This window comes from Agelaius phoeniceus, chromosome 1 (genome assembly GCF_051311805.1).
Source record: "Agelaius phoeniceus isolate bAgePho1 chromosome 1, bAgePho1.hap1, whole genome shotgun sequence".
In the NCBI taxonomy this organism is placed as follows: Eukaryota; Metazoa; Chordata; class Aves; order Passeriformes; family Icteridae; genus Agelaius; species Agelaius phoeniceus.
In genome coordinates this window covers 97,635,545-97,649,048 of record NC_135265.1, presented here as the reverse complement: position 1 = coordinate 97,649,048, position 13,504 = coordinate 97,635,545, and the positions used below count along the sequence as shown (strand labels likewise).

At 36.7% G+C, this 13,504-nt stretch overlaps 1 protein-coding gene across 2 annotated transcripts in view; it reads right to left on the bottom strand.

Annotated features, from left to right (window-relative positions):
- RTTN (rotatin) overlaps window positions 1-12,852 on the bottom strand; it is a 79,545-nt gene extending 66,693 nt beyond the window's left edge. The window contains exons 1-9 of one of the 2 annotated variants that reach the window (XM_077183792.1): window positions 12,723-12,852; window positions 11,953-12,140; window positions 10,504-10,699; window positions 8,724-8,813; window positions 7,471-7,549; window positions 6,167-6,281; window positions 5,496-5,646; window positions 4,429-4,594; window positions 1,712-1,893 (exon numbers count right to left, since the gene is read on the bottom strand). In XM_077183792.1, the coding sequence (XP_077039907.1) occupies window positions 1,712-1,893; window positions 4,429-4,594; window positions 5,496-5,646; window positions 6,167-6,281; window positions 7,471-7,549; window positions 8,724-8,813; window positions 10,504-10,699; window positions 11,953-12,140; window positions 12,723-12,753 (1,198 nt within the window). In that variant the 5' untranslated portion in view covers window positions 12,754-12,852. The remainder of the gene's footprint in view (window positions 1-1,711; window positions 1,894-4,428; window positions 4,595-5,495; window positions 5,647-6,166; window positions 6,282-7,470; window positions 7,550-8,723; window positions 8,814-10,503; window positions 10,700-11,952; window positions 12,141-12,722) is intronic. The other variant, XM_077183801.1, reaches the window with a different exon arrangement.
- Window positions 12,853-13,504: the final 652 nt, after the last annotated feature.

The following is a 13,504-nucleotide window of genomic DNA, read 5'->3' as shown; positions in this document are numbered from 1 at the left end:
CCACAGCTTCTGCAATTTGTAGCTTCAGGGATCTGCTTTGGGTGAGAAATGACAGAAAATGGCACAAAGTCTTTTTGAAAGCTTGGTGTTACTTATCTCACAGAAGTTCTGTTTTCCATTGTTTTAGGCCAATTTAACTTAATAAATCTCTCCATTTTAACCAAAAATCCCCAAAAAACCCCCCACAAAACCAAAACAAGCCCACACCACTACTGATTTCTGCAATGACTTTGTTTACAAGGCAGATCAGCACAAAGGAAGAAAAATTTCAATGAGCATCTCCACAAGGAACAGAATTTAAGCTTAACTAAAATACACATCATTTTGCAAAATAAAAGGCATCAAATTTTACAATAAGCTTACTGGTTTTTCCTTTACCCAGTAATTTAAACATCTAGATTAAAATCTACACTCTACCATATAAGTTGATAATAATCTTCATAAAAACGCCTGTTGATTTCACTAAAGATAACAACCGAAAATATAACCACATGAGAAACTGTGTGTTACTGTCTCACAATATCACACTGTCTCACAGTGTGCCTTCAGATCACAGGCTTTCAGATCAACAGGAACAGGATAAAAATATTAGCTTCTCTACAATCTGTGTCTCATTACAGCATAGTGGAAGAATGAAGAAATATCACCAAGGAGAGTTTAAGAAGTGTAAAAAACCTAAGGGGAAGATAAACAAAGATAGGTCCACATTTCCAGAAAGTAAAACTATTTTAATTCTATTATAAGATTGAAAGAAAGAACCTTGAAATGTAGAAAAACTGTCTTTTAACTCTGCAGATTTGAAGTGACAGGCAACAGAAATGGAAAAGATAGAAAATACATTTTCTGCAGTTTTACATTATAAATAAAAGATGCTAGAAGTCATGAATGTGCTTGTGACTAATTAATATTTAAATACCATTATTATGATAGGGAAAAACAAAACTTTAATTCATTTTAGTTGTTTTATAACAAAACAAAAAGAATTGAATAATTTTCATACACATTTCATACTATTTTTATATATATATATAAGTTAAGCCTCTAGCTTTTAGTATTCTAGCCATAGACAGATGCACATTTCCAGCTCCTATATTTGAAACCCTGACCACATTTACCAATACCTGTTTTGAATTACATAACATTTTACAGTTAAATACAATTTTAGACAACCTTGGAGCAAAAAGATTGTCCTCCAAAAGGGCTTTTCAATTTAGAACCTCTATAAATTAAAATTTACAATTAGACTATCATTACTTATGTTCCTTAAACCACTCGTTACTGCAGTCGTAAGAATAAAAACAAGCCTTTCACCAGAATTTTTGTTTATTAGTTCTTGAACAGGAGGAAAACTCTATGCCTAAACAAATCCTTTGGAGAATGCCTCTGGTTAAAAGTGGTTATTTTTCCATCTTCCTAAATGACATTTTATCCTGACACACCATTTTTCCACCAAACACTGACTTCCTGCCACTGTCAGTAAAAAACACTTAAAATTTCTGCAGCAATTCTGGAAATCAATCAGAAGATTCAAGCTTTGTGACCTGAACAAAGTCTCCAGAAAAGATCTGTTGCAACTAGCCACAGTACATCAGTAGTCATCTGTGCCTTATTTATTTGAGGTAGTCACCTCATTGACCAACTTCTCAAGAGTATCATGTATTAAGGATGGGAAAGATATGCAAGTTAAACACTTAACTCAAAACTTTCTTACCTGTTCTTAGAAGAGGTATTGCATTTTCCAAGATGGAAACACAGAACTGAGGAAGGCTAAGCTGCTTCATCTGTAATTCCAAAGTGTCCTCATTTTCAGTATCTGGTAAGTCAGTATGTCCTACGTCAAATGGGGAATGCAGAGAGACTCTGGAGTTTGCATTTGCTTGAGTACTGTTTCCACTTAAAACAGAAATTTAAAAAAAAAGAAACATAATAAACTCTTGAAAAGAGAAAACACATATGTACAGATGTTACAACCAGCATTTAGTGTTTTCATGACTCCTGCTTTAAGCATATCCTTCCTCCCATCCCAAACTTTCTCTGCTATCTACCAGTGTTGCAAGAAGAGGGAGATTTTGTTTCATTGGTTTTTTAAATGTCAGAACAGGTAGCATCACAACAAGTGAATGCCAAATGTTTTGGCAATCATCTTCAAAATCACTTAGCACTGTGTACTGGAAGAAATACACATGCAACGAACACGATATCACGAGAAATATCAGTTGATTTGAAATTATTTTTTCTTTTTTTTTTTTATGAACAAAATCTATCACTTGCTTGAAGCAATACAAGTTACTAAATCAAATTTCAGCCTGAATTATTCTTACTATATTAAAACCATTCTATATAGCTAGCCACAAGAATCCTTAGAAGAAAAACTAAGAAGCATGAGCTCTGTTTACTCCTTAGGACTACCGTATGCACTGTAAAACAGGAAGTATTTCCTTGTCCAAGAAATCCTTAAATGTAATCAAGTATATACTACAAAGTATATGGAATGCTATTAAATTATAGACATTTTTTAAATGATGAAATATTTGATCTATAGTATATGAATATATCATTAAATATAATATATATGGTTCATATATTATGAACAATATATAGTTCATAACTGTATTAATTTTTAACAATAATCTAATTACACTATCAGCATTATAATTAATAAAAATCAGAACATATTTTTAAAGATGTCTTATCCCAAACGATGTTTAGCAATCTTGATATCCTTTAAAAACCTGTATGACTAATAACTGGGGTTTGGTTGGTTCCCTTTTTTATTTTTAAACAAGCTGAAGAATTTGTTGCCACAATTAACAACAAACTGTAGTATGACTGTGTTATATTCTATTTTCTAATTAAATGTAAAAGATGTAAAAATGTATAAGAAGTTAAATCCCGACTGATTAAGAAGTCAACAGAAAACCTGCTATCAAAACAGAAGAGTTCACCAATATGTAGTTTGGGTTTGGCTGAACTTACCAGAGGAAAAGGAAGGAGAGGTATCAATCACAAAAACAATTCAGAAGAGGAAAGGTTAAGTTTCCAGGCAGAATTTGAAACAGACAAACAGATAGATTGAAGAGTCTCAAGATTAAAGAAGAAGGAAAAGAAGAGTTACATATAGAATAACAATATACAAATAAATAGCAATAAACAAATTTACATAAAAATTTTGTAAGAAAAGACAAGATTCACTAAAAGCAGCTCTTCCTTATCAAAAAGAAATGTCTGAACAACAACACTACTGTCACTTCTCTCTATCATATCTTCTATTCAACATCATGTTGTTCTTTATGCTACCTCTAGGCTAAATTATATTTTTGTAAGAAATGAGATTTGTGGGCAGTGAGTAGGTCTACTGCAGCACACAGGATGCAAGAAGATAAAGGTGTGCAGTCATAAACAGCTAGCACTCCCTGGTTTCTAGAAGTCTCATCACTACCTGAACTGGTACTTATTCTTATGCAGCTTTCATTTCTAGACTGACAGCCAGGCCATCACTCTCTCTTGCACAATATACACCAGCTGCTATTAAACTGTTAACTGTTCAGCTTCAGAAAATGGCCAGGGCCTAGAAGACATAAAGCCTGGAATTCATTGGCAGTGCCATATTAGTTACATGATAAAAATTAATATATTAGACTTCAATAAAAGTAACTTTTTAATATGACTGTCAAGACGTATTTACAATTGAGCTATTCTCATCACAGCCTATTTGAACACCTAGGAGGTACTCAATCACTAAGCCCATACATCACAGAGACTCAAATGAACTACCAACAAGCACACAGATTTACAAGGACTTTCAAAATCCCACATACTAGAAGACATTGGTACTTGAACAGCAGCTTTAAGTCTTTGAGTTGGGCAAAGACAAGCAACAAAACCACACACAAAAACTTCTACATTTTGAGGATATACAGATTATTTATAATTTCATTTAAGAATCAAATATTTACACAAATATTATAGAACTGAAATTTGTTGCCACAATTAACAACAAATTTTAAAGACTTCAATAGAAATCTTTATACAGCAGAGCATTTTTGACAATACTATATACTGTTACCTACAGGATGGCCATTCCACTTAAAAGAACTTATGAGGTCATCTGCTGAAAAAAAGAAAAATCCCTGACTCTCCAGCAATAGACTGAATATATGCTTTTCTGTGTCTTACAAATACATGCACAAGTAATAACAGTTGATAGGAAGAGACTTTGTTTAAAATGGTGGTTGGGTACAAAATGTGGCAATGTTTTTATGTATTCTGAACACCACTTCAAGAAAGGTTTAATTCATAAACATGGGTTCAATCTTCACAAGTTACCAAAACCATTGCATCAATCCACATACTGACAAGGAGCTGATAATATAATCCCATATTAAAATGTTTTTAACTGAAGTGTAAGTGATTTCCTGTTTCATTCACCTAGAAGATACTGCATCCCAATCTTGACCATCTCCTCTAGGACGCTGAACTGTCCGTCCAATTACAGAGGGCCGAGGACTGCTGCTTCCAGGTGACGGATTCTGAGAACCAGGAGCACCCCTCGCTTCTTGACAGTAAGATATAGATGAATTCTGGGAAGCTGTGCCTTTGTGTAACATAAAGAACATAGTTTCCCTTAGAAGTATCCATAATTCTGAAAGATACTACGTAGTAAACAGTAAAAGTAACTAAGGCAAGATATGGAAAAAAACACCAGGTAAATACTGATGACCTGGAACTGGCAAGTAGCAGAGTTTGGAAACCAAATTCCAAGGCAAACACCATTGAAGATTCCAGCTGAATCATAAATCTTGAGTTTTAAAAATAGAAACACAGTGTCTGGGTAAGGCTATTGGACTTGATGTTATAACTGAATTAGCAGCCAGTACCATTTATTAAGACACCAAATATAGGGGCAATCTTATGAAGAGAACCAGACTACCAATTTATAGAAACGAAGCTTTGACTCAATTCAGATGACAGAATAGAAACAAGAAGACCATTATAAGGAATCTACACCATTAAAGCTACAACATTTAAGCATTAAGAGCATTGTGAAACATCCCTCATGACTGCAAAATTAAAAACAATGATTAAACTATTTTTAGCCATCAGCATAAAAAAAAAAGAAAGTTCACAGAGCTCATGAAATTAGTAACTACATTGTTAAGTACTAATAGCTTGAAAGCTTTTCTGAAACTTTGCCCACTTTGATTTTACAGATTCAATTTCGTTTTAGTTAAAAATCCCTCCCCTGCTGACATACAAACAATTGGATACTGGGAGAAGTTGATGAATGGGGAATCACAGGAAAGTAAAACTGAATAAGTACATTAAAACAATGCAAGTATTCCAAGTTTTTAAATTAATATTAATAGCACTGAACACCAAAACAATTTCACAAGATTACATTTGCCATAAGGTTCTGGTTTTGGTTTTTTCTGTCATTTTAGACAATCTTATCTGTAGTAAAAACAACAGTATCTCAAATACTTAAAAATACCTACCTTGCTCTGAGGAAGAAAAACTTGGATCTCTATGGAAGTTAAGCCTAGTTCTCAAAAAGATGCAGAGCTGTTGCAAGCATGACACAGCCTGCAAAGCCAACTGGTGTCTCCCATCTCCTCCAAAAGCCAAATTTAGAAGAGATAAAAGGCTCTGCAAAGACAAAACCACCACCATCAAGACCTGAACATTAATCATCATCATGAACAACCATGCCAGCAAGTCTTACACTAAATATAGTTCAAAAATGTTTCCAAGTGTTTTTCAAAATCACAGCAAAGAATAAATAGGCTCAACTACTGTTTCATTACTGAATGCAAGACTACCAGGCCTAAGGAAGAAGCCAAGTTTCACATTATATTTCCAATAAAGTTACCACTTTCATTATGGGAGCCCATTGGAGGGTGTGCAGACAACAGCCACACCATTTATCTTATTCAGAAGAAACAAAGTATTCCTTCAGAAAGCACTTAATTAGTGATTAGCAATATACATTGTTAGAAGCAAAAAACTTTAAAACTGCAATATATAGACAATGTCCCTTTCCTATGCACCTGGAGTTAGCATGAAGGTACTTCTGTTTAACTATTTTGTTTAAAACCAAATTGAATCATTTGCATCAATTCATCCTTGGCACAGCTTATACCAATAAAAACTTTATGTGAATTCTTGCCTGTACAATCTTTGGCCTTTGAAGGAAGATCTCTGCAGGAAAATCTTGCATAATCACATCCTGAAGAAGCTCACATGTACTCCAAATTAAACTTTGGTTGTTACTTCTCAAAGAGCTACAAGTTCATATTTAAATATGTATTAAAATGAAAAGAAAACCAACCAGTAATTATTAGCCTGAACAAGTCTTTACAAGAAAGTTATCATCACAACACTGGAGAATCTAAAGAAAAAAATCTCTGTAATTCTATTGTCATATTATTTTTTCAGTTGAATTATTCCTTAGCTATATATACAATAAAGAACAAACTCAATTCCCACAAGTAAAATTTGGTTACAAGAGGAGAAATAACTTTATTGATTCTGAATTTGAAATTAAAATAAGATCTACTGGAAATTCCCTGTGAAGCTAGTGATTATCTCAGTGGTATATAGCAAGTAATATAACTCATACCAGTAAGAAAGTTTCTTTCATTACTAAGGTTCATGTATAACTTCAAAGCACTTGCATTACATAAGTGGGAAATTCCATAAAAGGGAGAAATTTATTAGCTATTCTCTAAATGAATATTAATTAATTATAAGAATCTTTAGGACAGTCTATTTCACTTTTTCCAATTGTTTCAGAAACCATTGTTTCTGAAATCACTGTAAAAAATCAAATATGTCCAGTGTTACACATCTGTGTTCCTCTTCTATACTCTGGCATAAAGGAAATTAAATATTAAACAGGTTCTCCAGCTTCAGAGATCTTTCAAAAGGAAAAAACAAACACCCACAAAAAAAACTATGCTAGAAATCTATCAGAGTTCTGTGACAACGCATAAGGAATCCCAACTACAGAACTCTCCCTTGGGGGACTTCAAACACTTTTTCTAAATTAAAGAAAAAAAAAGTCACTGCAGAAAGTCAGTTGGAATGACTCAATGCTTGGATAAGGCCCTGTACCTAAACTTATTGGCCTAAAGCTACTACTAAAAGTAGGGATTTTCCTACCAACTGGTCATGGGGGTAAAGTAAATAATTATTTTATTTCAGCTGAAGGAAATCTTTGATCCACTTAAGAAATTTAAAATACAGACTGAAGTGTCATGAACAAAAGACCCAAAGACACTCTGATTTAAACACAAAAAATGGAGAGTGATATTGCCCAGCTTCAGCCCAGATTTTATGACCATTTATCAAAAATTAGCTCACTGGGCTATTTACAAGAACAAGCTCACGATGCAGAAAGACAGAAAATTATAGCCATTAATCCTGAAAAAGAAAAACTACAAGGAAATTGTAATGTTTCTATTACTGCACCTTTCATTTGATGAAAGAACATGTCTATCTGTTGAAGTCAGAGTTAGCCAAGGAAAGGTGGAAAATTTCAAACATTTCACTGCAAAAAAAACCAGAGCAGATGTCTTGAAATATATTTTATAGAAATATTATATTGTATACATTCAAGGCAAAATAAAAAACCTATAAACAATATACTATCTTATACAGAGATAGCTTTTAGTAAGCACAGGCTTGCACAAATTCAAATGCTTTTAGACTTTTCAGAAATACCGAAACATCACCAAGGTCATACCAAATCCTAATGAAATATGTTTACTGGGGAAAGCTTTACCAAATAATGAGCACATTAGTGGAAGAATACTCAATCTGCCACATCATGCTTTCAATCAAATCATAAGTTTTTTATCTGCTACTAAAGAATATTTTATCCATTAGCATGATCTCCAAAAAATGGAAAATTCACCTCATGGTTATACTCTTCAAGCAGTAGAAATTATTTTTCTTACAAAATTATGACACATAATAACTTTGTAATGAAAATATCTTTAAAGCTATTTCTAACTTAAAAGTTTGTAATAATTATTGTGCAGTTCCTAAGATAGTTGATACACTACTAAAAACTCAACTGGTGATTTACCTACAGTAACTGCAAAGCCACATTTTAAAATCTAGATCTCAGCACCATACTGTATTTTGAATAAGAAACTCTCCTGTGAGCTGCTACTAGTATAATACTGGTACAGGCAAAGACTTGCCAAAATATTATTGATCTGTGGTTGTCAGTGAAACACTCCATATCATTTGACAAAAACAAAAATCAAAACATAACACTGGTTTTCATTTAAATACAAAGCAAAGATTCCCCTAGCACCTAAACCACTTTTCTAAAAAGTAGAAAGGTATTTCAGACTAAGTTTTGTTGAAATAAAACGACAAAACATACTTAATCCTTTAAGCCACTTCTGATTATGAAACACAGATCGTCTGGAAAACAGTGGCAATTTAAGTAATTTTTAAAACTGCAGCACTTTCTAATGTACTTTAGATATTCCAAAGAGTTACACTATTTACTGGAAAAGGGAAATATCTATTAAGATGAATGTCATTTTTAAAAGCATTATAATTGTAGCTTCTGTGGTGTTAGATTTCACAGAATAACAAAAGGAAAAAGAAGAGCCAATTTTGCTATCCACATTTGTAATGGAATTCCATCTGAATTACAACTCCAAGTTCTTTCTGTAATTACCATACTCTTTTATAACTACACATACCAACTGTTCTTTTGGGAGATATTTCTAACTGCGGCAGATGACTTCTACTTTGACAAAAATATCCAGTGAATAATTCCTCTTGAGGCAGAACTAAAATAAAAATTAAAATAAAAAAAGGGGTAAATTTAAAAAATGCACATGCACAAAAAAACTCCTGAATTTATTTTCATGCTTTTCCTTAACTACCTCCCTCTTGCCCTTGAGTTTTAAAGCAGTTTCCTTAATAGGTTAAAATGGTCTCAGATGATCAGAAAAATGGAGTAAAAAGAGTGTGTCCATGTTTGGTTTTTTTTAAATCATATTCTGCAACTGTAAAGGGTGCATTTTTCTCCATTTTTTATACTAACTAGCATACCATCCAAACAATAGCAGCAACAATTACACAGCCTGATAGAGGACTGACAGCCAAATAAATGGCTTTCCTTTAATCTACCTATGTAGTAATAAAATTAACTTTTAAAATTTATTACTTAAAATCTTTTTCTACCACACTGCTGTCTTCTTAGGTCACCTAGAAAGTTGCCCTCTTATATAAATGTATTTTGCCCCATGTCATTCATATGCAAACTGTATAAAAAAATAGACAAGAAATGTTAACACTAAAAGCAATCTCTCCAGACCATAATATTTGGTTCAAAGGATCAAACTAGATAATGCCAGGTTATTAGTTTACAGTAATTTTTTCCAGTAACTTAAGTTAAATCAGAAAGAAAAATACAACACTCCTGCTAGGAACCATTAGGATTATTCCATCCACACATGCACACAATTTACAGTATAAATAACTTCAACTGAGTAGTTTCAGAAGGATATAATTTAAGAATGCACATGTAGAAGATTATTCTTCTCCATACAGTAGAAAAATTAAGTAAAAATCTGCTCCTGTGTAGGGCATAGGAGGGAAAAAATACTAAAAATTAATCACCAGGCACATAAGTCTAGTGAACTAAATCTCCAAGCATTAGAGAGGTGGCAGAAACCACCAAAAAATTACTTTTATCTCTGTGACTGCAGAGATGAGTGACAGGGGTGTGGTCATTAGTGCTACACACACTGTGTAACAGCACTCTCTTTCCCACAATAAGCAGGAGGTAATGTAATATGATATGTAATTTTCTCCTCCAAACTCTGTTCCAAAATTTTTAAGGCAGAAGAGGAGAACCAAATGGGTTAGACTGCATCTAGGAAGAAATGTAAATCATTGTAACAGACAGATAATGAGCTAGGTAACAGATGCAAGCAATAGCACTTCACACATAATGTGACATTTTAAAGAAAGTTTATGTATTCTTCTATGACAAATGCTTATCCAATACTAAGTACATAGAGCATACAGCTACTGTAGGTTCAAAAATCATTCTATTAGGATCAACTATTGTTTTTTTCTTTTTCTTTTGTCATAGGACTTGAATTGCTTTCCAAGCTAGAGCCCACTATACAAAGAACAGCAGCAAAGCATACTGGCTAAATTACAGATTTATTTAAACTTGCTACAGACTTGCTGCCATAAAGCTGTCCTTGAAAGTTGTGTCATGCTCTTTGTACATTAGAGAAAACAGATATTCTACACTGAGGAAATGGATATGGAATTCCATTATAGGAATGCCACCAGGTGATTTAGCTAAGGTCACGCTGTCTCTGGCAGAATCTGATTAGCACACACTTCACTGATCTCTCAGGAATAATTCGCCTGCTATGCCAGAAAACATCAACTTCTCAAAGTCTTTTCATTTGCTTTATTTTAATATAAAATAAATTACAGTTTAAAAGGGTAATTTACCTGGTTGATCTACTGAAGGCTGAGACTGAGCTTGATAACATACTGAAGAACTAGAAGGGAGTTCAGAAGAAAGAAAGAACAGTCTGTCCACAATCCCATCAATTATGGCCTGCAAATTTGGATCCACGTCGGAGCGAAGCTGAGAGAAGAATTCCACTGCACCAATTCCAATCATTTTCTGGGCAGCAGGTGGATGCTACATTAAGATAAATAACTGACCAAGTTAGTTTGAAGAGTCTTAAGGTCTTTGGATGGGGGGGGGGGGGGGCAGGGAATAGAGAACAGCAGGGGGAAGAAAGAAAAAAAATTGAAATTCTTAAGTTATATTTTGCCTTTATTCATTTAGACCATTGTGCTGAGGTAGAGTTCATTTTCTTCCCAGTGGCTGGCACAGGGATGTGTTTTGGACTTGTGCTGAACACAGGGTTGATAATAAAGAGATATTTTTGTTAATGCTAAGCAGGGCTTACACAGAACCAAAGGCTTTTTTGCTGTCCTGACAAGGGATCTGGGAGTACAGGGGAGTTTGGAAGGGGACACAGCCAGGACAGGTGACCCTAACTGAGCGGAGGGATATTACAGAATCACAAAAAGGCTTGGGTTGGAAGGTTAAAGATCATCTGTCAGCAACCTTAAAGATCAGCTGTTCCAACAGCAGATCAGTCTATAAAGGGGGTGAAATGAAGAGGAAGGGGGGACACGTGGAGTGATGGTCTTTTCTTCTCAAGTCACTATTCCATGTGAGGGTGCCATCTCCCCTGGAGATGGCTGAACACCTGCCTGCCCATGGGAAGTGGTGAATGAATCCCTTGTTTTGCTTTCCTTGTGCGTGCAGCTTTTGCTTTTTCTATGAAACTGCCTTTGTCTCAACCCATGAGTCTTCTCCCTTTTACCAATCCCACTCTCTCCCAACCCAGTGCCACTGGTGGGGTGTGAGCAAGCAGCTGTGTGGGGCTTGGCTGCTGGCTGGGGTTAAACCCTGACATCTGTCCGTCAGTATCAAGGATGAGTTGGTTTTTTAACTCTGCATAGTTGCAGTTTAGCGATTAAAACACAAGCATGTAAAAATCTGAGTTATCTGAAGTTTCTGTAATATTTTCTCAAATTAGTTGCAACAATGTTCAAATCTTTACTTTCCAGGAACAATGCAAATGCTTAGTTGCAAATCATGCTCCAAGTTAAAAATGAAGCACTAGATGAGCACAAACTGAAGAAGCTGAGAAATTGAAGCAGAGACCCAGAAAAAAACATTTTTCTCAGCTGTCTCATCCATTTGAAGTCGCTGTAATTGTTTTAATTTTGATCTACACACAGTGGCTTCATTATTCCTGTCTTTGTAAAACATTGAAAATCTCGTTACATGGAGATACAAAGTCAAGTAATATCCAAGTAGCTTCAGCCTTCTAAAAACACACAGTTTAAAAATAAATGAATGCTAGTATGTCATACCTTGATCAAACTGTTCACAAAATTTAACACGTCCTCTTTTATTGGTACAACTGGGAAATTGAACCACTCCAAAAGGTTACGAAAAAGTGCTTTTTCATGGACCAGATCAGCATAGGAAATCAAGTTGTGGTCAAGTTTAAACAGAATAGCCTTCAAAGATCGCTCTCTTATCTCTGTCAGTTCATGACCTGCCCAAAAAAAAGTGATTAAGAAACCCATAAAATTATTTGACATAACTTCTTTCTTATTTGGAGAAACAGAATGCTGCCAGAAATGCAGTGAAAAACAGCCAGCTTACAAGCTGCCAGTATTATCCCTACCAGGAAAACAAATACGATTAGCACTCGTCAGCAACAACCTCATGAAGTGTTTGTTTGATTATAAAGCAGTGAGACATTATAAGATGTACTGATACAATCCGGTGCCAAATGCGCCTCTACGGATTTACCCTGGTACCGGAACCTCTACCAGGGTATGTGGTGGGTACGGAAAGCTGCCCCGAACCCACCAACCGAACAAAAAGTTACCCAAGCCCCCTGAATGGAAAGACACCGTGTCTGAAGGGGAAGCCTTGGCATTTCCTTATGGAAGCGTGTCCCACTAGGGCAGCGCCGCCGCCCCCTCCGCGCCTGCCGCGGGGAGCGGAGTGGAAGAGCAGCGGGCAGACGAGCGGCGAGGGGCGGCGGAGCCCGGGCAGGGGAGGCAGGGCTCCCGCAGAGCGTTGCTGGGCCGCAGGCGGCGGGCCCGGGAGGGAGAGGAGCCATCATTACCGAGCTTCCTGACGAGCGCCGCCAGCTCCATCGCGCCGCTCCGCCCGCCGCATTCAACCGCCGCGCCGGCCCGCCCGTCCGGCTGGAGCCGCCCGCCGAGCACCTCGGGAAATGTAGTCCGTCCGCTTCCGCCCCGGGCCCACCGCCCCGCGCTGCGCGCGAAGCACGCCGGGAACTCTCATCGCCCCGGGGCCCGCCGGCGGAGCACAGAGAACTACAGTTCCCATGAGGCCCCGCGCCTCCCGCCCCGCCGCGGGTGCCGGGCCTGCCGGGCGGGATGGCGGCGGGGGGCGGCAGAGGGACCTGAAGCTCCAAGTGTGTGCACCTTCCTGCGGGGGGTGTAGCCTCGTGGGCCCGCTTCTTCTCTCCGGCAACTAACCGGTGACAGGATGAGAGGACATAGCCTTGAGCTACTCCAGGGAACGATTTATTCATCCCAGTACGGAAGGGAGACTGCTAGAAAGATAGCGAGGGACTTTTTGCAAGCGCGTGTAGTGACCGGGCAGGGGAGAATGAGTTCTAACTGAAAGATGGTGGGTTTAGATTAAATGTTAGGAAGGAATTCCTTACTGTGAGGGTGGTGAGACACTGGAACAGGTTGCCCAGAGATGTTGTGGATGTGCCATTCCGGGAAGCGTTCAAGTTCAGGCTGGATGGGGCTTTGAGGAACCTGTTTTAGTAGAAGGTGTCCTGTCCGTGGCAGTGGGGTTGGAACTAGATGGTATTTAAGGTTCCTTCCAACCCAAACCATTGTTCTGTTTTACAATTTACACTTAGAGTGA